At 39.5% G+C, this 25,365-nt stretch overlaps 2 protein-coding genes across 4 annotated transcripts in view; both read left to right on the top strand.

Moving 5' to 3' along the window:
• The first annotated feature begins 185 nt into the window (after positions 1-185).
• LOC113637237 (heat shock factor protein 5-like) lies at positions 186-2,970 on the top strand. 2 transcript variants are annotated; one of them, XM_027137784.2, is made up of 5 exons: positions 186-340; positions 752-1,201; positions 2,030-2,097; positions 2,256-2,382; positions 2,847-2,970. In XM_027137784.2, the coding sequence occupies exons 1-4, from the start codon at positions 298-300 to the stop codon at positions 2,379-2,381; spliced, it is 687 nt and encodes a 228-aa protein (XP_026993585.1). In that variant the 5' UTR covers positions 186-297; the 3' UTR covers position 2,382; positions 2,847-2,970. The 2 variants fall into 2 exon arrangements, with proteins under 2 accessions (XP_026993585.1, XP_026993586.1); XM_027137785.2 differs by lacking the exon at positions 2,847-2,970 and adding an exon at positions 2,650-2,801.
• Positions 2,971-15,721: 12,751 nt separating this feature from the next.
• LOC113637235 (E3 ubiquitin-protein ligase RNF43) overlaps positions 15,722-25,365 on the top strand; it is a 93,570-nt gene continuing 83,926 nt past the window's right edge. The window contains exon 1 of one of the 2 annotated variants that reach the window (XM_027137781.2): positions 15,722-17,204. In XM_027137781.2, the coding sequence (XP_026993582.1) occupies positions 16,995-17,204 (210 nt within the window). In that variant the 5' untranslated portion in view covers positions 15,722-16,994. The remainder of the gene's footprint in view (positions 17,205-25,365) is intronic. The other variant, XM_047809282.1, reaches the window with a different exon arrangement.

Genomic DNA, 25,365 nt, shown 5'->3' with positions numbered 1-25,365 from the left:
AAAACTAAATACTTCACTAATCACAAAATCATCTGTCTGAAATATCGTCTTTAATATGTTGACCTACAATTTACTAAACAGGGTGATTGATTTGAATGATGTCGCAGTCGCTTGTTTACAGACAGATCCAAGCGCTCACTAAATACTCATAAATTTGTCCAGAACGTTCTAGAATTTCGCGCCTCCACTTTTTTTAGAACTCCAATTTAGACTCCAGATGTCTACGAGTGCTTAATGTTTTCCAAATAGTTTAAACGCTTTACACTGATCTTACACTGACTTTAAACGCTTCTGATCATGAGCGAAAATGTTGATTCAACAGAAGGAGCCGAGATATCAGGTATTTGTATATGTTATTGTCAGATATCAGAAATAATCCGATCGTGTAATTCATATAGAATTTATTTTCTACTCAGGACTACAGCCAACTTTTGCTCTTGCTAGCTTGATGAGGGCAATTTCTTTGATTTCATTCATTCATTTTCTACCGCTTATCCGAACCTCTCGGGTCACGGGGAGCCTGTGCGCATTATTTATCTATTTATTTATTTATTTAATTTATGTATTTATTTATTTATTTATTTAACAAATAAATCATTTGTTAATGTAAATGAATGTGTTAGATAGCCGCCCTGCGAACTAGTTAGCGCTAGAGATCAACTGTCACAATCTAGTTAGCAATTGTCTAGATTTATAAACATCTATAGCTCAATAACATTGAGCTCCTATCTGTTGTTTACAAATCATTTAGCTCAGACAGAAGTCCGGATCAACCGAAGAAACTTTCCCAGCAACTTGTGGCATTTGGTGAATGATCCTCAGATTTGTTCAATCAGCTGGGATGAAACTGGTGAAGGAATCCTGATCTGTCCAGAGGCCTTCAAAGCTGAAGTGCTATGTGCAGACAACAAGCAGATAAACAAGTACTTCAAAACGACAAATTTCATCAGTTTTGTTCGCCAGCTAAACCTGTACGGCTTCAGAAAAGGTCACCCAGACTATGAGATCTCACTGAAGCAAGTCGGTTTCATACAGCACTTTTACAACCCGAACTTCAAACGGGCAAACCCAGAGCTTCTGGTCAAGCTAAAGCGACTCACGCCTGCCAACAAGGCCAAGCTTGCTGCTGGGAAAGAAATGTCCAACCAGTCAAGTCCTTTCCATCCGATGCTGAATTCACCTGAGAATTCTGCTGTAGTCGGTCAGTAGATGTCCCAAACAAGCTATAATTTATTCTTTTATTTATACATTCATTAGTCTTTAGTAACTACTTCTGGTCAGTTTCAAACTGGCTCCAAAGCCAATCAAAATAATTCTGGGTGCTCTGTTTGGGATGCCAGCCCATCACACACATTCACACCAATATTTTATTTATTAACATAACCAATTTATTTCCTGGCATGTATGGGGGAGGATGTAGGAGGTATGAAATCTAAGTACATTAAGCAGCAGACAGTACATACCGACAGTAACCAGAAGATTTTACTGGAGTTCGACAGCAAAGCACAATGAATGTAAAAATATTACATTAATATATTATAAATATTAAGAAACATGAACATGACTTTCCTTGATGTCTTTAGTTCCATAAGCAGGCACTATATCCTTCAAGTCCCACAATGCCTTGTATAAACTGCTCATTAATAAAAATGCAAGTGATTACTGCACTTGGCTGTGCATTTAGTTTAGTTTGAAATCCTTCATATAAAGTTTTTTATATATAGAATATTGATTTGACATGATTTCTGTTGATTTAATGGACCATTAATTAAGTGTCCATTGAGTGTTTATAATCAGAATACTTTATTAATCCTCAGGGGGAAATTGGGTAACACAGTTATTTTAAAAGTTATTTTTTGATATTTCACCTTGCCATTTAGTCCAGTAGATGGACAATAGAAGCTGCATTGTATTGTCATATTATTCCACAATAATGTATTAGTGAGATGTTGGTAACATGTTATCCAAAAGTGGGACATTTGTCAACCTTCATTGTTTTGTTTTCGTGTGTTTCATTGCTGTATCCTAGGCTCCATGGGTTCCAACATGCCCTGCTCCCAACAAGAAGTTGCCTCCGCTCATTGTGGCTGCTATCCTGTGAGAGCTAAGAAACTTTTTAGTTCACGTACAGTACTAATCAAAAGAAATTGTCAGTGCAATTATTTTAGCCTGTGTAGCTACAATAAGGTTTGGTAGGAATGTAAATGTAAAACCTTAATGTGTGCTGTAACACAATTTTACCACATATTGTCCAGGACTACTCATTTAGCCACCTCCAGTACACTGGCCAGGATCCAAACTGGCAGTCAGCTGATGCTCCCGATACCAGGAAGAGTCACATGAACAAGGGCACTGTATTCAAGGCGGAAGATGAAATCTAAGGTCAGTTTATACAGAAAGTATTATTATACAGTTAAGTCAGATTAGATGATCCCCATAAAGAACACCCCCAGTGCTAATAATAGACATTTTATAATATATGCACAGTGTATATACTGTAAGGACCAAACTATATATCCATTACCAGGTTTACCACTTGAATCTGATAATTTAAGAATATATGGTTTTAAATGATAAAAAATAATTATTTGTTGTGAGAAATTCTCACATTTTGAAATCATACTATGTGTTTCATTTTCAATTGGACAGTGCAAGTAGAGACTGCTTGCATTGTAAAGGATTAAGAAGAGAACGTTTCTGCAAGTGGTATCCAAATGTCATAGTGTGACCATCATGACACCAAAACAAACAGCTGTTTATGAGGTGATAGGTTTGACTTTATGCTATGTACTGCTAAGCATTAGTGTGTGCAAATGTGTGTATGTGTGTGTGTTCTCCTTATCCAGGCTGCTGCTTTCTTCACTTTGCCCACCAATGACTTCTCATTGTGAAGACAGATAATTGTCAAAGCCACCTTTATTATTTCCTGAATCATTTCTTTAATAAAAAAGACATGAATCATGACCAACATATCTTCCTATTATTGTTATTGTTGTAATTTTTTTGCTTTACTTTACTTTACTTCAAGTAAAACCAAAATGGGATTCTGTATTGTTATTTGACTTTGTTTGCAATAAAAATACTTCGGCAAAAAGAAAAAAAAGAAAAAAAAAGGTGTATATATGAAACATTGCACAGAAATGTGGGGCCTGATGCATGAAATGTACTAAATGATTTATTCAACAAAGTAATTTTTTTTGCTGCTTCTATCCACTCATTTGGTGATGTATTGGAAATATGTTATGAACAACGTTCTAATATTAAACAAAAAACAAGAATAAATGCACTGTCAAAACATGTACAGTTTTGCCTAAGAATTATTTATAGGCTGATGGTGGTGTAGAACATGTATGAAGCTTTACACAGTGCCATCGAGGTTTAACTTATAGAGACTGGTCAGTCGTTACAAAGTGCTCTGAACGGACATAATTTAATATACTGTAGGACACGCAAGGTGTAACAGACACCAGGCCTTGCTGTAAATATGGTTAAAAGGTATAGTTCACATTGGATCAAATGTCAGTGTGTATAATAAATGATGCATTACAGAGTTATGGATGCTTATAACTGTCCAGCTTGGTGAGTAGAATGCACAAAGATTGAATTTGTACTAGTATAGGGATTACAGTCAAGAAAGTTAACAGCAAATTAGAAGTTTACCTTGAGTACATGTATTGACAAAGCATTTATAGGTTTGTTAGGAATAATTACTAGCAGAGAGGTGTAATATAGTTGATTATTTTCCACTATCAGCACATCCTAAGGTGCTTTATTATTCTTATTTCAAAACCATATTTGTCAGCATTTCACTCATCCTGGTTTGTGACGTCACTTCCTGGTCTGTGTCCATCTTGGATTTTTTCTTCAGCCGGCGGCCATTTTAGGTGACAAGTCAAGTCAAGTCAAGTCAAGAAGCTTTTATTGTCATTTCAACCATATATAGCTGTCGCAGTACACAGCGAAATGAGACAATGTTTCTCCAGGACCCTGGTGCTACATAAAACAAAGACAGAGTTAAGGACTTTGTAAGTAGTCCCAGCCTCATAAATATAGCTGTGCAATCTGGTGCAAACAGTGCAAGACAAAAGACAAAAAAGACAGTGCAGGACAAAAGATACAAAAAATACAAGACAATACATAAAAGACAATACCCAAAAACAATGCCGACCACTGAAACTGTTGCATGTGCTGAAATACTGGAATGAACACATTAGTATTATAGCAGCAGTTACATGAGATATTGTAAAGTATTGAGCAGTCGACTGAAATGTAAGACAGCATGTGCAAAGAGCAAAAACAGTGTGCAAATACAGCATGTAAACAGTTTGATATGATGGTGCTGTAGACGTGGATGTAAATTGAAGGAGTGTGTATTTGGTTATGGTCATTGCAGTCCATACAGTTGATTGTGTGTTTGTGTTTGTGTGTGTGTGTGTGTGTGTGTGTGTGTGTGTGTGTGTGTGTTGTGCTTGGTACAGTTTAGTTAAGTTATTCAGGTTTCTAATGGCTTAAAGGAAACTGTTACACAGTATGGTCGTGAGTGCCCAAATGCTTCAGTACCATTTTTCCAGATGGCAGGAGGGTGAAGTGTCTGAGAGGTGTGTGGGGTTGTCCACAATGCTGTTGGCCTTGCGGATGCAACGTGTTGTGTAAATGTCTATGAGAGACCACAGTGATCTTCTCAGCTGTCCTCACTATCCACTGCAGGGACTTGCAGTCCAGGACGGTGCAATTCCCAAACCAGAGTGATGCAGCTGCTCAGAATGCTCTCAATGGTCCCTCTGTAGAATGTAGTTGGGATGGGGGAGCGAAATGGGCTTTTCTTAGCCTTCATAAGAAGTAGAGATGCTGCTGGGCTTTCTTGGTGATGGAGCTGGTGTGAAGTTCTCCGCTATATGAACACCAAGAAATTTGGTGCTCTTGAAGATCTTTACAGGTGATCTGACAATGTTCAGCAGAGAGAGGTCGCTCTGTGCTCTCCTGAAGTCAACAACCATCTTTTTAATTTTTATCAACATTCAGAGACAGATTGTTGGCTCTACACCAGACAGTTAGCTGTTGCACCTCCTTTCTGTATGCTGACTCGTTGTTCTTGCTGAACTTGTCATTGGTGAACTTGATGATATGGTTCGATCTGTGTATTGCTGAACAATCGTAAGTCAGCAAGGTGAACAGTAGTGGACTCACCACGCAGCCCTCAGAGGCTCCAGTACTCAGTGTGGTGGTGCTGGAGATGCTGTTCCTGATCCGGACTGACTGAGGCCTTCCAGTCATGACGTCCAGGATCCAGTTGCAGAGGGAGGTGTTCAGTCCCAGCAGGCTCAGCTTCCCAATCAGGTGCTGATGGATGATTGTGTTGAATGCGGAACTAAAGTCTATGAACAGCTTTCATACTCAAGTGTCTTTATTGTACAGGTGTATGAGGGCTAAATGCTGATGTAGCTGGTCACTGGTACACTTGCTGATGTAGCTGGTCACTGAACTCTGTACTGTACTCCTCCAAGTTGACGTAGTTGCCGTTGGTTGCAACCTCCCAGAAGATGTTTCAGTCAGTGTACTCAAAGCAGTCCTGAAGAGCAGAGGTGGCTCCTGCTGGCCAGGATTTCACCTGCTTCAGAAGATGGTCTGTATGCTGGAATTAGCATAACAGAGATGTGGTCTGAGTAGCCGAGGTGGGGGCGGGGCTCTGCACGATACATGCCGAGAATGTTTGTGTAATCAAGCTCCAGCGTTTTTTCCAGTCTTGTTGCAAAGTCCACATACCGATGGAATTTAGGGAGCACTATATAAGGACGCTGCCTTCACATGGTTCCTTATCAGATGGTCTTCTTAGTTTAGAGCCTGTGAAGTAATCCCACCCTGTTCCTGTTTCTGCCCTGCCTGGTTTGACTCTGTTTGTTTCTGGTTTCTGTTTTTGCCTGCCCTGCATTGCTCTGTCTGCTGTTGTATCGGATTATTGGACTGTATATTACTGTGTTTTGCCTTCACTGCATTGCACTTAGTGATGGAGAAGTGAAAGCTTTCTTGTACCAGAGAAGCTTTCAGCACAGTTGCATCAGCAAAATGTTCATTAATTGAAGCTTTTAAAGTTAGAGCTTGACGAGGACCTCTGCTGGTGAAATTGAGAAAAAGGGCTGTGTAACAAAATGTTTCAGGACTGAGCAACGCTTCAATTTTGGAAGCAAAAATGAATGCATAATTCGACGATTAATCATAGATTAATAAATTAATGAAGCAATGTATTAAATACATGACAACAATTATAATAAATCTAAAGCCTACAGACCAATGTACTGTATATGGGCAAGGCTTGTGAAGGCTTTGTGTGTAATAAAGTTTACAAGAAGTGTTATTTAGAATGGCTGGTGCTTGGGAAGAGGGTTGTGCTTAAAGTGTTTTGAACTGGCATTACAAGACACAGTACCCCTTAAAGCCAGAGCCTATTAAGTGTATCATGCCGGTTTTCAATTTGCTGCTTAAGGATGGAGTGATTGTGCTATGTGAAACCTCTCTAGTGAGAACACCTATTTTTCCTGTGTAAAAAAATTAGGTCTCCTGGTGAACTAGAGAAGTGGCGCTTTGTCCAGGATTTGCAATTAGTGAATGATGCAGTAATATTGAGTAATATCACTCCGAATGTGCCAAATCCCTACACAATCTTGTCCCAAATTCCACCAGAAAGCAAGTGGTTTTCTGTAGTAGACCTAGCTAATGCTTTTTTTTTTTACAGTGTACCAGTTCATCCAGACAGCCAGTTTTGGTTTGCGTTTTTTTTCAGTGGAAAACCGTACACTTTTATCAGATTGTGTCAGGGATATTGTGAATCTCCCACTATTTATAATGAAGCTCTCAAGAACAATCTAGAATCTCTGACACTGACCCCAAGGTCAGCAATTCGTCTGCATGATTGCAGCGCCATCTAGAGACCAATGTCAAAAGGACACAGTTGCATTACTTTGTCATCTAGCGAAGGAAGGTCACAAGGCAAGCTTATCAAAACTGCAGTTTGTACAACAAGAAGTGAAATTCTTGTGTCATCTGATATCAGAACAAGAATAAGGCGAAGCTATTGAGCAGAACAGAGATACATTAAATTACATTTACAGCATTTAGCAGATGCCGTTATCCAGAGCGACTTACATTTTGTATCTCCTTTTTTAATACAACTGAGCAATTGAGGGTTAAGGGCATTGCTCGGGGGCCCAGCAGTGGCAGCTTGGTGGATGTAGGAATCGAACTCACAACCTTCCGATTGGTAGCCCAACACCTTAACCACTAGGCTATTACATTCCCCATGCAGCAATACAAATGCAGCGATACAGATACAGATGTAGCGATACAAAACATTCCAAAGACTAACACAACAAAACAATTGGTCATTTTTAGGCATGTGTTCCTATTGCAGGACTTTCATACCCAGCTATGCAGTCCTCAAGGCGACCTTGAGCGCAATCGCTCATGAGAAGGGCCTACAGGCCCACAGTGCACTGGCTTGGACACCAGAGGCAGAAAAGGCCTCAATTATCAAATGGCTCTAAAAAAAAATTAACAAATGGCTCTACAAACCACCCCAACATTGGGGATGAAATTAATGGATGTATGACATCAGTGCTATTACAAAATCATGGTTGGATCATAGTTTCACTTCTTCTTCTTTAACAGAAAACGGAACATGTCTGCAGCATGATGTTTGAGATATCACACTATTTTGCTTGAAATGCCAAATGTTAACGTGAAATGCTGTACTAAACCCTACAACCCTTCTCCCCACAGAAGCTCATAATTTAGCGTGAAGCGCACACTGGGAAAAATTATCCCATTTCGCAGGGTAATGCCCAAGCAAATGCAACAGCAAAAACAGCTGCACAGTGAATGATGAAACTTTGTGTATGGAGCCACATGGAGAAAAGCAGGAGGTGCGCTAAGAGATGGGGTTCAGTATGGCACCAATGACAAACCATGCTTACCAAAGAGATTGTTTCCATACTATGCTAAACTGGTGCATGGGCAAGACCATGCGTCAAAAGGGGGGATGTACAACAGTGTCTCCAGATACTGGCACACTAAGGTCTTTGCTAACTATTCCCAAAAATTTTGTGAGAAATGTATAGTGTGTGCAACAAACAATACTTACTGAGGCATAAAAGTCTCCCATCCTCTGCCACAGCGACCCTTTGAACACCTGAATTGACACCCAGTGAAGGGAAAAAATACTGTCTGGTGATATATGTTCTCTAAGTGGGTGGAAGCTGAAATGATCCCTCATTGGGGGATAATCACTGACAGTGACAGTGGGAGAGTACTTAGGCATAGATCTCAGACAACACTGCACATACCACCCTGCTAGCAGAGGGGCAGTAGAGCGAGAAAATGAAACACTAAAGAACAAATTGGCCAACAATCCAAACCAGGTGACTGGTTTGTGGTAAAGGTTTTCAGGAGGAAAAGCTGGAGAGCCAGGCGGTGGCTTGGACCATTTCAGGTGCTTCTGACAATACAGCCAGCAGTAAAGGTTGCAGAGAGAGCGACGTGGATTTACATTAGCCACTGTAAGCGGGTCCCAGAGCCAGGAGAAAAAACAAGAAGGAACAAGAAGGAGCATCAGGGCACACGGTGACGTGCTAGTAACCTCTCCCGTGAGCTCCAACTGACTCTCTACAACGAAGTGTCTGAGTCAGAAGAAACCCCTGATATAGCACAGCTTTCCGACACTGAGAAGAAGCAGCTTCATCTGAAAGAGTAACACTAATAGGGGCACACACAAATGTGAATGAAACAAATAAACTAACTGAAAGAGGTAAATGTGACATTTACGACAGCAGATGACTATACAGTATCACATACTGACAATGACACCCAGTCTCATACACACACACACAAAAAGATCTGACTTCAAAAAGCGATCAACATAGATGAGTTAGAAGCTCCTGTTAAGATGAGGAGCCTTTTTGACTATCACCCTAGAGCCCTAGGGACCATTGGCATCATTATGATCTGCCTGTTAACAGGAGAGAACGCAGAAAAGACTCCAGACATTCTCACTTTTAATATCTCACAGAGAAGTGAATAAAAACACTTATTGGTAACTTGCCAACTAAACTGCCAGAATGATCACAAATGGGATTTGTTCTGTGTGTATAATGGTCCCCATGGCTGCAAGCAAACACACAGTGATTCCATAAGAGGGATTGGTAGCTGAAGGCTCAATACTCTAGAAAATCTTATTGCATGTGAAAGTAGGATGCTTATGGAGTCTCGAATGGTACACATTTAAGTCTCCCTATGGTCCAGAGATGGAGGTCCTGGGAGGACTAATTTAACTAATGCCACCATGTGTATATGGACTCTAATGCATGTGTTGAAAGGAACTCAGAGTTAACACATTTGTTGCACAGCCTCCTTTTTAATTAAACTGCACACACTATTTTGTAGGAACAGGAAACATACCATTAGGTAATATCACCAGCCGGAGATGCAATCACTTATACTACCCATGTTCAGATTACGGGACCTGCCCGCAGGCAGAGTGTTCCCTTATTCATCTGTCTGACACTGGCACATTACTCAGGGCTGACGATTGGTACTGGGTCTGTGTCTGTGTCTGGTTTGTGTGTCTGTGTCTGGTTTGTGTGTGTTTTCTTCTTAATTCAGGCTGCTGCTTTCTTCACTCTGCTCACCAATGACTTCTTATTGTGAAGACAGTTAATTATCAAAGTATTTCCTGAATTATTTCTTTAATAAAATAGATAACCATGAATATCAGTGTTGTATAAAGTACTAGAAAGCAATACTTTAGTAAAAGTACAAGTATTGTACTAGAAAAAGACTTTGATAGAAGTGAAAATCACCTTTTAGAATATTACTCAAGTAAAAGTCTTAAAGTATCTGATATTTACTGTACTTAAGTATCAAAAGTAATTTTCTGATATTAAATGTACTTAAGTATTTGAAGTAAAAGTAAAAAGTAAAATTTAAGTGATTTTCGGTAGGCATAAGAGCAGGGGCGGTTCTAGGGTTTCATCTTTAGGGGTTTTAGCCCTCAGTGAGAATTTAAAACAAGAAGAGTTTTATATTATATATTATATGACTACATAGTAAGCCAAAAGTTATGGTATTATTAAATGGCAAAAGTGAACACCAAAATTTTATGCATGATGTAATGATGCCAACTTGAATCAAATCAGTTCATGTATGTGTGCATTCTCTATGAATGCAGTCATTAATAAACAAATATTCACAAGACAAAGACCAAATCAATAAATGTTATTTTTATTTAGTATTGTATGGATTGTTTGCATTAATATTTTGTTTGTGCTATCGACTATGGTAATTAAATTTCACTGCTTTTGGTTGCCGTATTTGCGGCTTTCCGCCGATTAACGTTATAGTTAAACGCCTCCAACTCTGACTGCGCATGCACGCTGCGCGTACCTGTGCTTCTCCTTAGAGCGTGCGGACGTGCGTAATACAATCTAGGGGCAGTGATTCGCCAAACCTCCCTTATTGCAGTCGCACACATTTCTTCTGATTTTATTTTGTAGTAACGAGTAACGAAGATGCTTAGTGGAAATATAGCGGAGTAAAAGTATACATTTTATCTAGGAAATGTAGTGGAGTAAAAGTGAAAGTTGACATAAATTTAAATAGCGAAGTAAAGTACAGATTTCTACTTAAGTACAATAACGAAGTATTTGTACTCCGTTACATTACAACACTGATGAATATACAGGTATTTATTATATTAAATGCAATCCGATATTTACATGAATTTAACATTTGTACATCAGTCTAGTCATAACTATTGATATTTAAGAATGACTATTTAAGAAAAACATAGTATGTATTGATAATTCTTTTTAGATTTAAATATAAATTTTGTTGAAATATTTTAACCCTTTCTTCCCTAGGCCTATTTTTCTGCCTGTTTTTTGAAAACGACATGCTCTCTTTTAAATGAGTATATCTCAAAAATTACAAGGTGTTTTTGAATAATCCTGGTAACAAAATAAAGGTAACACATGTGAGATGATACAGGAGTGAATAAGTAAATATATTTTACCTAGTCAGAGTAAGAGAAGCTGGAACAACGGAAATAATTCATTGATATCCAAGCCTAAAAACTCCAGAACTCTATTTTATAACATCTAACCATTTTTCAAGACTGATTTATTTATTGCGTTACTAGGTGGTTGTCCTGCATCTTCAATAAATAGGCTACAGTTAGTCCAAAATGCAGCTGCCAGAGTTCTCACTAGGACAAGAAAGTATGATCATATAACCCCAATTTTATCATCTCTACACTGGCTACCTGTTAAGTTTAGAATTGATTACAAACTGCTGCTACTTACATACAAGGCTCTTAATGGTTTAGCTCCCATGTATCTAACTAGTCTTCTAACACGTTACAGTCCTTCACGGTATCTCAGATCACACAAAACTCAGGACTTCTGGTAGTTCCCAGAATATCTAAGTCCACTAAAGATGGTAGAGCATTTTTTTTATTTAGCTCCCAAACTCTGGAATAGTCTTCCTTATAGTGTTTGGGGCTGACACACTTTCCCAGTTCAAATGCAGATTAAAAACTCATCTCTTTTGTCAGGCATACACATAATACATCCCATAATATTGTGCACTATTACACTAGACTTGCACATTTTTTATGAACAGCAGATATGTTAATCCCTCTACACTGCTTCTCTCTTTCTACCCATCCCAAGGCATCCAGACATTGTACCAGCTCAGATCGTCTTCCGTGCTATGAAGATTTTGGACCTCCACTGAGATGAGGCCGACTCTGTGAGAATCCTGAGACATCTACAGATCTACCAGCTCCAGTTGGACTGGAGGAGATCTGAACTCCATGTGACCCTTACACCAATACAACATTTGTTTGACTCACCCTCCAGTGTCACCCATATGAGGATGGGTTCCCCTTTGAGTCTGGTTCCTCTCAAGGTTTCTTCCTTTACCAATTTAAGGGAGTTTTTCATTGCCACTGCTGCCTGAGCCACCTCAGACATTCATTGGGGATAAATACATACACATTGTGAACTATACAGTATATATATCTTGAATTTTTTTATTATATTAATTCTTTATATCATTCCTTATGTTTACCTTCTGTTCTATGTTTATGTTCTGTAAAGCTGCTTTAAGACAATGTCCATTGTAAAAAGCACTATACAAATAAACTTGAATTGAATTGTGTATTGTGAGATATTAAAGAGAGTTGTTTTTAGAAGCATGTCTAGGTGGACTTTCCTGTGTGACATTATGGCACTTGTTGGCATTTTCTGTAATAGCTGAGGTTTCTCAGGGTGTATTTGAATAATTTTGGTACCAAAATAAAGGTAACACATGTGAGATTGCTGCAGACATGTATATATAAGTAAGTATAAATAAGTATATATATTACCAGATCACTAAAAATAAAACTTTTACCTGACAAAATATTCCAATCTCCTTGAATTTATGCAGTGAATAAACTCTAGAAATGTATTTTATACCATCTCACCATTAACTGTTTCAAGTTTGATTCATCTATTGTGTATCACAGATATTAGAGAGAGGTTTATATAGAGGCACACACTCCTGTGCCAGGTTGGCATATGTTGGCACACCTCTGTATCTAAGTTTTATCAGCTATCAAACTATCAAACTTCATTTAATTAATATGTCACTATAGGTGTTCATCCCATCAAACTATAACTATTTGTTTTTGAACTCGACTTGTGCCAGTCTTTTTACGCAGCACCTTGCTGGGTCCAGAGCATTTAAATGGGTTTAACACTTTTTTTTGTATGCGTGACATGGGCTGGGTGTATTTTTATGTGTGACATTTCGATAGGTAGGTCATACATGAAAATATACCCAGCCAATGCCGTGCAATTAAAAAAAAAGTATAATATTACTATAATATATATTTTGAAGCATAATTCAAAAGTAAGTGTCATGAATGATCCATGAGTGATGGCCAAAGGACTAAAACTTACAGTATATTGTAAGTCTCTTACAGACACAGGAAGTAACAGAGACAATAAGCAGAAGTTTCTTTTAGAGGCAGACACATAAACACATTTTATAAAAATTACAAAAAATCTACAGAATTTTTCTCTTGGAATATAATTTAGAATCCTGAAACACCAAAGGTAAGAGCAAAATTTAGTGTCATGGCTACTCGGTTGTTTTCTGTTTTTTTTTTGGTCACACAGTGTTGATCCATATACCTGACACAAACACTTTGCATCTTGGTTGCATCAGAAAGCTGTGTAAGGTATATGGATCATCACACAGTGTCGGAAGAAAGTCTTGGCAGAAGTCACATTGGAGGAGAACTTGGCCAGGAGTGTACAGTAAGAATATAGATCTGCATCAAGTTGTGATTTCTTCCACTTTCCCTCAGATGATCTAAGCTCTCTTCGCAACACATCTGAAAGCCAAGGAGCAGAACAAGAAGTTTTTCTTGGGTTTAGTATACAGAGTGCAGAGAAAGTCCATGGTTGAGGAAAGAGATGAGATGAAAGTATCTGTGGCTGAGTCCAAGGGTAGTGAGGAAAAGGACTCAGGATCAGGAAGAGAAGATGCAGACTCTCCACTGGCGTCCCACAGGGCTCAGTACTTGGTCCTCTTCTTTTCTCCCTGTATACTCACTCACTTGTTGAAGATATTTCATCACATGGTTCTCTTACCACTGCTATGCTGATGATACACAACTTATCTTCTCTTTCCCACCCTCAGATGCCACAGCTTCTGACCGGATCTCAGCATGTCTGGCAGAAATTTCATCATGGATGACTGCTCATCAGTTAAAGCTCAATCATAGCAAAATTGAACTGCAGAGCAACTAAAGTTCTCGCATACCACCCCGCAGCTGCGATCCCTCCACTAGCTTCCGGTAGCTGCACGCATCAGATTCAAAACACTGATGCTGGCCTACAAAGCCAAAAATGGACCAGCTCCCTCTTACCTCAAAGCCCTCATCATTCCTCGCACTGCACCCCACAACCTCCGATCTACCAGCACTGCTCGACTGGTTCCACCATCTATCAGGGTAAGAGGCAAGTATACTACAAGACTCTTCTCTGTTCTGGCACCAAGGTGGTGGAATAAACTTCCCCTAGAGGTCCGGACAGCTAAGTCACTGGCAATTTTCAAGCGGCGGTTGAAGACCTACTTATTCAGGAAACACTTCAACTAGCACTTCTTTCCTTATCTTTTGCATTAAAAAAATACAACCTTTGACACTTTTTCATTGTAACTTTGAACAAATGTTTTAAACTCATGGTATTTTAAGTATGTAACCTAGTGAACCAGCATTAATGTATTCAATGTTAGAGATTTAAGCACTTATTTACGTCGCTCTAGATAAGGGCGTCTGCCTAATGCTGTAAATGTAAATGTAAATGTAAGAAAGAGTGCCAGAAGCTAATGGTAAAAGCGAGAGGGTGAGAAGTATTTTAGGATAGGGAGAGTGATGGTGAAGGACACCAGGTGATGATCTGGGATGTGTAGTGGGGTAGCAGTCATGTATGTAGCTGAGGAAGGATGGGTGAAAACCAGGACCAGGATATTGCCCCCTTTTTTGTGGGGATGCAGCTGTTCAGTGTCAGGGCAAATGAGTCCAGAAGAGTCAGGAGGGAAGAAAACTGAAGCTTGTCAGAGGGGAGGTTGAAATCGCCAAGCACTGTCAGATGGGTGCTCTTGGAAAGGAAAGCACTAAGCAGTGTGTCCATTGCTTCAAGGAAGTCCCCTAAGGTACCAGGAGGCCGATAGACAACAATGGTTGAATGAGAAAAGAGGAGAGGTGTAAAACACCATCTCCTTGACAACAATAAACCTGTACCACCATCCCATCCCATTTCTCGTGGTGAGTGAGAGCAAGCATAGGCATAGGATAAAGCAGCTGGTGTAGCAATGTTCTGTGGGGATACCCAGGTCTCTTTTAGCACAAGAAAATCAAAGGAGTAATGGGAAGCTAAAGCAGAGATAAAATCGGCTTGTATTCATATTACAAGCTTTGTTACTCAGTTTCTAATTGTTTTCTGTCTTTGTGGTTCATATTTATGTTTATAAAGATTCTTTGACAGAATTCACTTTGTCTGATGTGAACCAAGCATGTGATGTACTTCATTTCACTCTTATAAGCCAAACCTAGCATTAGGAGTAAAAATTGTCTGGGATCTGAGAGTAAATAGACCTCTTTGTACTTGCAGAATAAGAAATAACATGACATGATCTCCAGATGTCGTATTTTGTACAAAATCTGCAGAAGTTGAATAAGAGAGAGATTATATATTTCTATATAATATCTAAACATCAAATTAAATTTGGACTGGTGTGATCAATTTTAACTCTCATCCAAAGCTAAAAATTAATCTTGTAAGTAACAAAGCATAAATGCCACATGCTGATTGGGAACCATCTGATCATTTATGATTTATATGTATAACCAATCTATAACCAATTTATAACCAATCTTATCATTTATGATTTATATGTATTAATAAACATCATACTTGATTTGTCTATCTATAGTTAGATATTCTCTTACATACTGGTAATATTAGTCAAAACTCGACTGTATCACAGTTTGACCGCTAAAGGGCGTCGCGCGTCTGTTGAGTGCTGTGGTGGTGTATAACTTCTGCTCCACCCTCTCTCTCTCTCTCTCTCTCTCTCTCTCTCTCTCTCTCTCTCTCTCACACACACACACACACACACACACACACACACACACACACACACACACACACACACACACACACACACACGCGCTCGCGCGCCCGCGCGTACACACACCACGCAGACACAGTCAGTGAGTAACAGGTAGACTTGCTCCATGACATCCCCAGGTAGGGAGACTCGGGCTTGTTTCCACACACATCTGAATCTCCTTTTCACGCACGCCGCAGCCCTGTCCACACGCCTTACACGCGCTTTACCAATGAGCAACTTTCCGACCTCGTGTTTACAGACACTTTCCTCTGCGACACACGGCTTGTAAAAGGATCTCGGATTTGTGAGCAGAACTTCGAACCGGGGGATTTTATTTTCTTTCTTTATTCTCTTTTTCCTTGGAGAGGTTTAACATGACGTCCGGGAGAACTTTTGGAGGACCGACTGCCCGGATCGACTTGAAAGAAATCGCACCTGATTACGGACAGCGATTCATTCACATTTGTTAATTAGTTTTTTACACCCACACCAGGACTAAACCTTCGTTTCGTCAACGAGGAAAAATCTGACACACAGTGTCCGAATATTATATTTCAGTGGTTCGGAACCGGCGGTGTAACGGAGCGCATAAAGCCAGAAGGGAAGTCACGCGTTCAGGTTCACGTTCTGCGTCCGTTTGCATGACGCAGCTTTGGAGATTTGTCGGCTTCGGATAACCGAGTTATGATCAGGCCACCTGTTGATTTCTGAGGAAATGCATAACCGCCGAAATGTAACACCATCTGATGGAGATCTATGAGTGCACGATTAGGACGGAGAGATACAAACGTTTCTGGTCGCCTGAAATCTTGTGTTTGCTTTCCAGTGAACTGAGCAGAAGCTTAAAGGGAATCCGTGTGTCTGGAAAAGTTGCACACATTTGATGCACACGTTACGAGTCGTGCGCTCAGTCAGGACCTGTGCAGTCCTGTTCATACTCTGCAACTGACACATTAATTACTGGCCATATAATTATTATTTTTGTTCCAGCATAAGTGGTCATATTTTATCTACTTTCTATTATCTATGATAACTGCTTTTTCTGAGATATTGTGAGAGCTGTCATTATTGAAAAATTTGCCTTTTCCATGCACATGTCTTCAATCCGACACAGACTTCTTGTGATAATTGAAATCCTTCAGAAGTTCAAGGAAATAGAGTTGCATCTCAAGTTCGGCTGTGTTGACACACCCAGACGGACCCTGGAAATTTTCTCAGCATACCAGTGGTTGTGAACAGTGCATTATGCCTGCCTGGGCCCCGAAGCTGCAGCTGGGCCAATGAGGCTCGCCGCACAGCGCCTGGCCGGGCTCTGGCCGTGGCTCTTCACGGCCACCCTGCAGGTGGCGCTGGGCCATGCGGGCCTGGAGGTGGCAGCGACCCGCGCGCTCATCAAGGTCACGCTGCTCAACCCCAAAGCCATTCCCTTCACCCTGGAAGGGGTGTTTGCTGGAAGCAGCAGCGGATTCGCTGAGGGTAAACTCATGCAGGTAGGTGGAGAAGAAATGAAGGCATTCAAGTTTTCTTTCAAGCATTTAATTAATCATGTCATGCATCATATCTCTTCTGTAATTCTAAACGTTCCCTTAACCTTGGTGCTTGTGATGTATCAAAAAAAAAAATGACTTCACGCTGATGTTGCAGCTCTCATTGTGGGAAATCAGAGCAGTCAGTCACAGGCATCAGCCTGCCTGAAATGTTCTGCAACATCACTCAGGGTGATATTGTTTGGACAAGATTGCTGTCTAAGCCACGTTCGATGCTCTATGTTTTGGCAGAATCTCACAGAGCAGGTGAACAAGGTGCCATATCCCAAACCACAATCATCCTCTACACGCCTTTCAGTCTTGGGCCAGCTCTTCTAATTATGTCAATTTCCTTGTTAACCATGTGAATGACAGAGGTGTTGAATCCATCAAGGCAAAGAACTGATGACATATGAATTACAACAGGAATTTTTATAATCTTATAAATGTTGACAAGAGCTCTAGTGTGAAGCTGTGTCTTTATCTCTGTGTGCCAGCTGCTCCATCCAGGTTTTCATGGAGGTGAGAGATTTGTAGACTTTTAAATGCTTGGGCCTTTCCTCTTAGGCTAGAGTTTCCCACCGCTTCTCACACTGTTAAAGAATATCTGGGCTATCAAAATGAATAGAAAAAATTTAATCCAGATGCAGTAACTAATCATTTATCCCATTTTATTATTTTTATTTAATTAATTTTTTTACAAGCGTAGCAGTAGGCTGCAGTCTTTTTGCTTCCTAGGCACACAAAATCTTTACCTGTGGCAAACCTGCTGCTATTTATTAAGCAAAACTTTTGGCCTGTGAATAAATGGGAATGTGTGTAAGTATAACTCACTCGTAAGTAAGATACTCTCACTACACAAAGAGTGTGTTGTACTGTTCGAGGTTCTCTTTGTTGCTGCGCCGGCCTGTCGCAACAGGTCCGTGTTGCAGGGGCGCTCCGGCTTTATGTTGCTTCCCTCGAGGGGATGGAGGCAGGGAGAAGAAAGGAATACATCATTCCTACTCTTCCACATGGCCACCGTAGCTCTGCAGCTTTTCTACAATACATTGTGCGATATATTTGTCAAGTCGTGGCATTAGAATGTTTTACAATATAGCAACGTGACTTAATTAGATAGACGTCTGTTTTGAACATGATCATACTTTAGGATATCATGCAGAACAAATCGATTTCCCTGAGCATCAGGGTCTTTGTGTGTCTTTCTCTCTCTCACACATGTGCTTTTTTTATCTCTGTTTTTCTTGCTCACTTGTTCAAAGTTTTTTAGGTGTGTCTGCTGCCTTACTGTCCTCAGGCTACTCTGAATTCTACATGCTCATCCGTAGCAGAAGATGACAGCCAGTTTTCATAACCACCAGTAATTACACATCTAAGTCCAGCTTTGATCTGCTTAAGCGCGATTCCATCACGATCACCCTAAAGATGTTATGCTAGGCTTCAGTTCGTCTCTCAGGGACACAGATTCCCCACCATTTAGCCAGTGGATAATAGTGTGAATGAGGGAGGGGAAAAAAAAAAGATTGGACACGATGATAATGGAAGCGTTTCATTTAGTTGGGGGTGGTGCAGCTCTGGACAGCTTCTGGTATTGAATGGAATTATATCGTTTACAGTATTGTGTACTTTGCTTTGTGAAAACAGCCTATTAATAGTGAGGTGCTGTTTTCTTTTATTATTGTGAGAATTTAAAGAAAAAAGAAAAAAAAACATGCTCGGCTTACAAGTAAAAAATAAAGCTATCCCTTCAGTATGATTCTCTTTTTTGTTCATTTTAAAGTTTCCATGCATCAATCCAGGCTGAGCTTTTATTAGTAACTGTGCTGTACTTACTGATCATCTAAATTCTTAAAAATAAAAGTGCCAGGAAGAACCAAAATGAGGTTTTTATAGTGAGGCCATAGAAGAACCATTTTTGGCTCCTTAAAGAACATTTTAGTAACTGTGTTTTTTTTCTTAGTGCCATAAAGAACGTCTAAAGAACCCTTTTCCACTACAAATAACCTTTTGTGCAAAGGAAACATCCCATTGATGTTTATGGTCTTTTATAAAACAAGGACCCTCACAAACAACCATTTAGTAAACTTTATCTGTAAGAGTGTATAATCTAGTGGTTTTCAAAGTGGAGACCGGAGACGCACCAGTGGTCTGAGAAGCTTAGCTATGATTATTATCTTTCTCTTTTGGTTTGTTTGTTTAAGTGGTGGAAATCACAAGTCACAGTGAGTGAGAGAGAAATGATCATTTGTAATTAATGATAACATTGATACGAGACACTATATGATATCCCAAGTCTGGCTGGTCTTCTTTTTATTACACCATCCTGTTGTGCTCTTGGCAGAACATTTACCGGGTGTAGATACAACAATTTGTTTATTGTAGTGCCAACTTTTCAGAAATTCGGAGGAAAAAATACAAAAAAAACAACTTCGTACTGTTGGACTATATAGGCTTAATTGCAAATCTTGTCAGATCAAACCCGCCAGCTGTAACAAAAGCAATTATTTTGTGCTCAAACAGTAGCTTGTAGAAACAAGCAAAAAGTTCGAGAAAGTGTGGATACCAAACTCAGAAGAAGAGAGGAATGAAAGAGCGAGCGAGGGTTAGCGATAGAGAGAGAGAGAGAGAGAGAGAGAGAGAGAGAGAGAAAAGAGAGAGAGAGAGAGAGAAGATTGGGTGGTTGGGATATTATTTAAAAAAGAATCAATATGAGCTTTTCGTTCCTGTTGTGGAATTTCTTCAAGGGCTCAATGAACATATTTAGATTGCTGAATCAAGGTAAATATTTCAATGATTTCTTTGGTAATCCATCTGTTCACAAGTTTTGGCTAGTGAGAGGATCACAAGAGCAAAACTACAAAGGAACTACAACAACAACAACAACAACAACAACCTGATAAACAAAAAATAAAATGTGGTTATTAAAACCTCAACGTTCAGGCATCCGTGATGTAGATGTACTGGCAACATGAGCCTGAGTATTGTAGAGTCAACAATAACTTCTTTATGCCATAACTCATGCTCCAGTCATTCCTTCCATGCACTACGTTAAGGTCATTTTCGAGATATCAGCCGCTCTGCCAAGTGCTTTGCAGAGGGATTATGGCTCTCACCGTGCCCCCTCTCCTCGTCCAATATCAGTATCTTGGGCTCTTTGGTCCTGCGCCCATACCTTGAAAAGGCCAGATGCCTTGGCAGGCTTCACATCCGTCCCACTATAGTGAAGCAGGGCCATCGCAGTGCATTCTGGGACAGCTTTGAACTTGAGGGAAAAGGCAGCTGTTGGTTAAGCATGTGCGGTGAAAGGGGGGATGATAAGAGGGCAAATTTGAGGTTTTGCCCACCGCACCTTTTGAAGTTAATCCCACTCTTGGCCCAATTAAAAGAAGCCAAGTCATTCAAAAAAGGCTCACGTTCTCATGAAAGTTTCTTTTAGATAATTTTTTAACCCTTCTTTTGCTATTGGGGATCTTTTTTTTTTTGTAGGAGACAGAGGTCATCCAGTCTTTTGTAATGGGGATCATTAGGTGTGTTTATGTGGACTAATCTAGAAGCAGTTTTTGTTCAGCACTAGTGATGCTTAGCTTTGTTAAAAACAGGAGAACAATTCTCAGATACTTTAATTTGCACTTTTAAATCTCAGCCATCCTTTTCAACTCTGTGGCTGCCCAAAGTTTAGTTTTTTTGTCTGATTATAGTTTCCCTCTCTCTCTCTCTCTCTCTCTGGAAGACATACCGCTGTCTCTCCACTCGGGGGAGGTTGAGATATTGGATGCGTCAGGGCAAAGGCGAGATGAAAGCATCTCAAGTTAAGAACCGTGAGTCTGGATGATTAAAAAGGAGAGCTGTGTTTACTCGACACTTCCGATAGTGCTCCCCTCCCTTGATTCAGATGAGCTTCCTGTCTGTATTTCCCCCCTTGGAAACTGATAACAGGCCTAACAGCCTATCTGCCCCTCCCTGTCGCTCAGGGCCTGCAGAGCTTTTCATTTTAAAGGCTTTACTGTTATCAAACACACCAACATATACAATAATCTTTAATTAAAAATACCTCTCAAGTGTTATTTGTCTCACATCTGGTGCTTGGACCCCTCATAGTGATACATTTGGATATTTGTACAAATGAAGCATGGACTGAATTCGATTTTTATAACAGGTTATTGGGTAATAATTAGCTCCACAAGTTACCCCATCTATTTTAAAACATCATTGCATTATTTTTAAAACAACAACAGTCATTGGCATTACCCATATTTCTGAGAGAGAGAGAGAGAGAGAGAGATTGAGAGAGAGAGAGAGAAAGCGCTGTTTATCCAGCTTCCATCCCGGTTGAATACCTTAAACGGACGAGCCGCATACTGCAGATTCCTGCTCGTCTTGGGATTTTGGGCATGGTTACACACACCAAGGGACCAGCATCACAGGAACGAGTATGCGAAAGCTATTTGCTTTTGAGTGACGGAAACGGTCGTGTGTTGCAGAATAGACAGGGGAAACATGGCAAAGCTTTTAAGGTAGCCTCTTGTCTCTTGTTTAGTCATTAGTGAGACAGAGAGATACCTCATCTGCCATTGGAGATGTTACGCAACACGTCCTGCTGCAGGTTTTAGGAAAACGACCTCCAAGTAGACTTCCATGAACCATGTCACTCAGTGATATACACAACAGCATGCTCACAACATGATCCTGTACACTTGAAAAGCAGCTAAACAAAATACTGGATCTGCGTCTAGACTCGTAAATAGCAAGCACTTTATGCACATCTTTATACAAGCCAAATCTCTCTCTCTCTCTCTCTCTCTCTCTCTCTCTCTCTCTCTCTCTCACTCTCTCTAACACACACACACACACACACACACACACACACACACACACACACACACACACACACACACACACACACACACACACACTTGATGTCAGGTTCCTTCCTGTCGGACCTGTAGTCCCTGGTGAGGACTGTTAGTACTTTGGTATGGGAAAAGCATTATTGCTGGCCTTCTTGTTTGTCTGTTCTCATATGTGTCTAATAAAATAAAATATGAAAATTTAGATATTTAGAGTTATTGCAGGGATAGTTAGTCAGATTACGATTAAGTCAGATCCATTTTTCAAATTAAAGTCATTCATTTGGGTATATATTAAACATATTTTTCTTTTACTGTCAGTATTTACCACATTGTTGTTGAAAGAGAAAATGAGAGTGAGGAAATACATTGCTTTGAGTACGACGGTCTGTAAACACATGTTGTTTTGCTTAGTTCTGGTCAGCAGTGCCATGTTTTGTGTGTTTACCAGTGAAAGTGTATGGTACACTTCCAGACTGAGGCGGTTCTGCAGAGCTAGCAATATAATTAGATGGTAATAGACAGAAATGCTTGTTAATCAGTATTTTAAAAAAGTTGTATGTAGCTACGTAACACTTTCTAATGGCGACTCTGTAACATCCCTAATACTAGATATTATGTTTCATAATGCGAGGTGATATTTCTATCATATCTTGCACACAGGGTTCAATTTCCATCATCGTCCTGTGTGCACATAGTGTGTATGTTCTCCCTGTGCTTCAGGATTTTCTCAAAATTGTCTGTACAGTGTGAGATTGTGTACTGTATGATAGTGCCCTGTGATCCAGGCTGTCCCTCACCTTGTGCCCTGAATCCCCTGGGGTGGACTCCAGGTTCCCTTCAACTCTGTATAGTAGAAGCATGCATCTCCCAGCCCTAATGTGTCATTTAGACTGGTTAGCGTGAATATTCCCACCCAAACCACCCTCCAGTGGTTTGTCCTGCTTTCCATCTCTTGTTCAATTTTGCCACACTGCTTGTTTTTAAAACTGCAAATTATAGTGCCACGTATTTGGATTTCAACATGCCTTTCAATTTATTAAACCGTTTCCTGAACCCTTTTGGTTTAGGATGTTTTCCATCGGTTAAATATTGGCCTTCATTATTTAGACCAAAATGATCACATTTGTAGGATCATGTGAATGTCGTGGTTCATCAAAACAGCCACAGAAGCTCATCTAGGATGTCTGAGATTGTTTCAGCATGCTATAAATCATATGAATGATTTGTCTGATCTGATTTGGTGAAATGATTCACATTGCAGCTTTGTGTAATATCAAACAGCAAAGGCTAATACTGAAATAATGGTAAACGAACAATAAGTTGTATAGCTAAGCTCACAGGGCAGATCCACACCTGTTCTCATAGGGACAACGAGAAGCTGACCATCTGTTACCTGCCTATCAGCGTCACCCTGCCCAGGTGGACTAAAGCTCAGACCTCAAAACAAACAGGCACTAAATGATAACTTGTCTTCCCACAACAAGCACTGACTAGTCATTAGCATGGGCTTGGCGTTGGATCTAATAATAATCAGAGCTCGCCAGCGGATCAGTGGGACGATTCCTTTTGAGAATGAGTCCCAATAACGTCATTTAATCCAGAAAACAATCCAGACACCAAACCACCAAACAGAATCAGTGCAGGCATGTTGCTTTATTATTTTCTAAGCCAGCTAACAGCATATGGTATTTATGCCTAAATAATCACACAAGCAACTAAAACATGTGTTGTGTTCATGAAACGATTCTATCCCTTTCTGTTCATCTTTGGACAAAATGAATCAAACTTTTAATTATTTGTTTATATTTAGCATAACATAATAAAAACAAAAGAAATCTTCTGCTGTTATTTGGAGCAATTTCGAAAACTACAAATGAAATATAAAGAATTTTATATAGAGTTGTTTAAATGTATGCTTGAAAGACTTAAGCTTCATAATTATCAGTTTGTAATGAATCTGGCACGCTAGTTCGTAGCTAATCTTTGCTAGTTTTAGCTAAATTAAGGTGCAGTACTCATTGCAGTAACCTGAACTTAGCTACTAACTCAGAACCACTAACAGTAATGCTGACCAATTCATTTAGGTAACATTAAATTGTTAGAAAGAAAACAATTTAAAACCGTCGCTAATAATCAGTTGTTAAAGGAAAATAATCAATAAAAGCATAAAATTCTACACACAGTACACACAGAAAAAGTTACTGTATCAGTGATCGTACATTTTATATTTGTTAATTAACAACCCATTATTATTGTTATTGCACTATATTAATCCATGTGAATTCTCTGTTTCTATCGAGACCCATTATAAGTGAATTAACGTATATATCCTGCAATCTGAGAAACAGCCATAATGTCTTCAAGAGCTGCTGCTGTTATATTTACTACTTCATATTTCTTTACAGCTAAATGACATCACTGTGGTAGATCCTCAAACCCTCATCCCAGTCTGGTTATTCATCAGTACCTGATATACCAAAAGTTAATTTCATACTCCTCCCTTAATAAACACCACACATGTAAATGCTAGTTTAGTTGTGAAAGCCTATTAGCACATGATTGATTTCTTTTGTGTGTGTGTGTTTGTGTGTGTGCATGTGTGTACGTGGGTTCTTTTTTTTTTTTTTTTTTTGAGGTACCAATCCCATTATTCTAAGAAACCGAATGTGTGTACTGTTAGGTATTCGATATGAATAATCACAGTTAACTCCACTTAAAAGCTGTCTGGCATTATAGGGGAATTACATGTTCTTGCGAGGAAGTAGAGGGCAGAGGCGTCAAAGTGTTTGGCTTCACATAAAAAGTAAATTGGGACAGTGAAATGCATGACACAACAAGATTGCTAAATAAGAATGGAATATGTATAGGACTCTGTATGAGTAATGTCCATGGTTCAAGAAGCATTTTGTTAAAGTCTTGGCTGCTGAAGTCATTCTGAACTCAGTGACACCAGTTTTGGTGTTATTTAGGTTTTTATTAAAAAGTACTATAGAAAAGTAACAAAAATGTATAAACCATACCTGAAAATATAATGTGGTCTGGAATTTTTCCTAATTTGAACCACCACAGCCCTGTGTCCCAGTGTCCCAAATCACATACTTACACACTACACTATATAGTGTGAAAAAGTATAAAAAAAAAATTACAACACAAAATGCACTTCAAGAACCGAGATGATGCACTTATACTATCCCAGTCCTAATGCTTACCTCTAATCTTAAATGCCCTTTTCATCTTAACAAAAAGAGAATACAAAAATTCACAAACAATGCTTA

The sequence above is a fragment of the Tachysurus fulvidraco genome, chromosome 26 (assembly GCF_022655615.1).
Source record: "Tachysurus fulvidraco isolate hzauxx_2018 chromosome 26, HZAU_PFXX_2.0, whole genome shotgun sequence".
In the NCBI taxonomy this organism is placed as follows: domain Eukaryota; kingdom Metazoa; phylum Chordata; class Actinopteri; order Siluriformes; family Bagridae; genus Tachysurus; species Tachysurus fulvidraco.
The sequence above is the reverse complement of the archived record's forward strand: the minus strand, read 5'-3'. Positions and strand labels throughout refer to the sequence as shown.

Bases quoted from the DNA above. Each gene is read 5' to 3' on its own strand.
- LOC113637237 (XM_027137784.2), top strand. From the start codon at position 298: ATGAGCGAAAATGTTGATTCAACAGAAGGAGCCGAGATATCAG. The intron at 341-751 runs GTATTTGTATAT...CAAATCATTTAG, and splicing joins AGAAGGAGCCGAGATATCAG to CTCAGACAGAAGTCCGGATC. The intron at 2,098-2,255 runs GTGAGAGCTAAG...CATATTGTCCAG, and splicing joins CTCATTGTGGCTGCTATCCT to GACTACTCATTTAGCCACCT.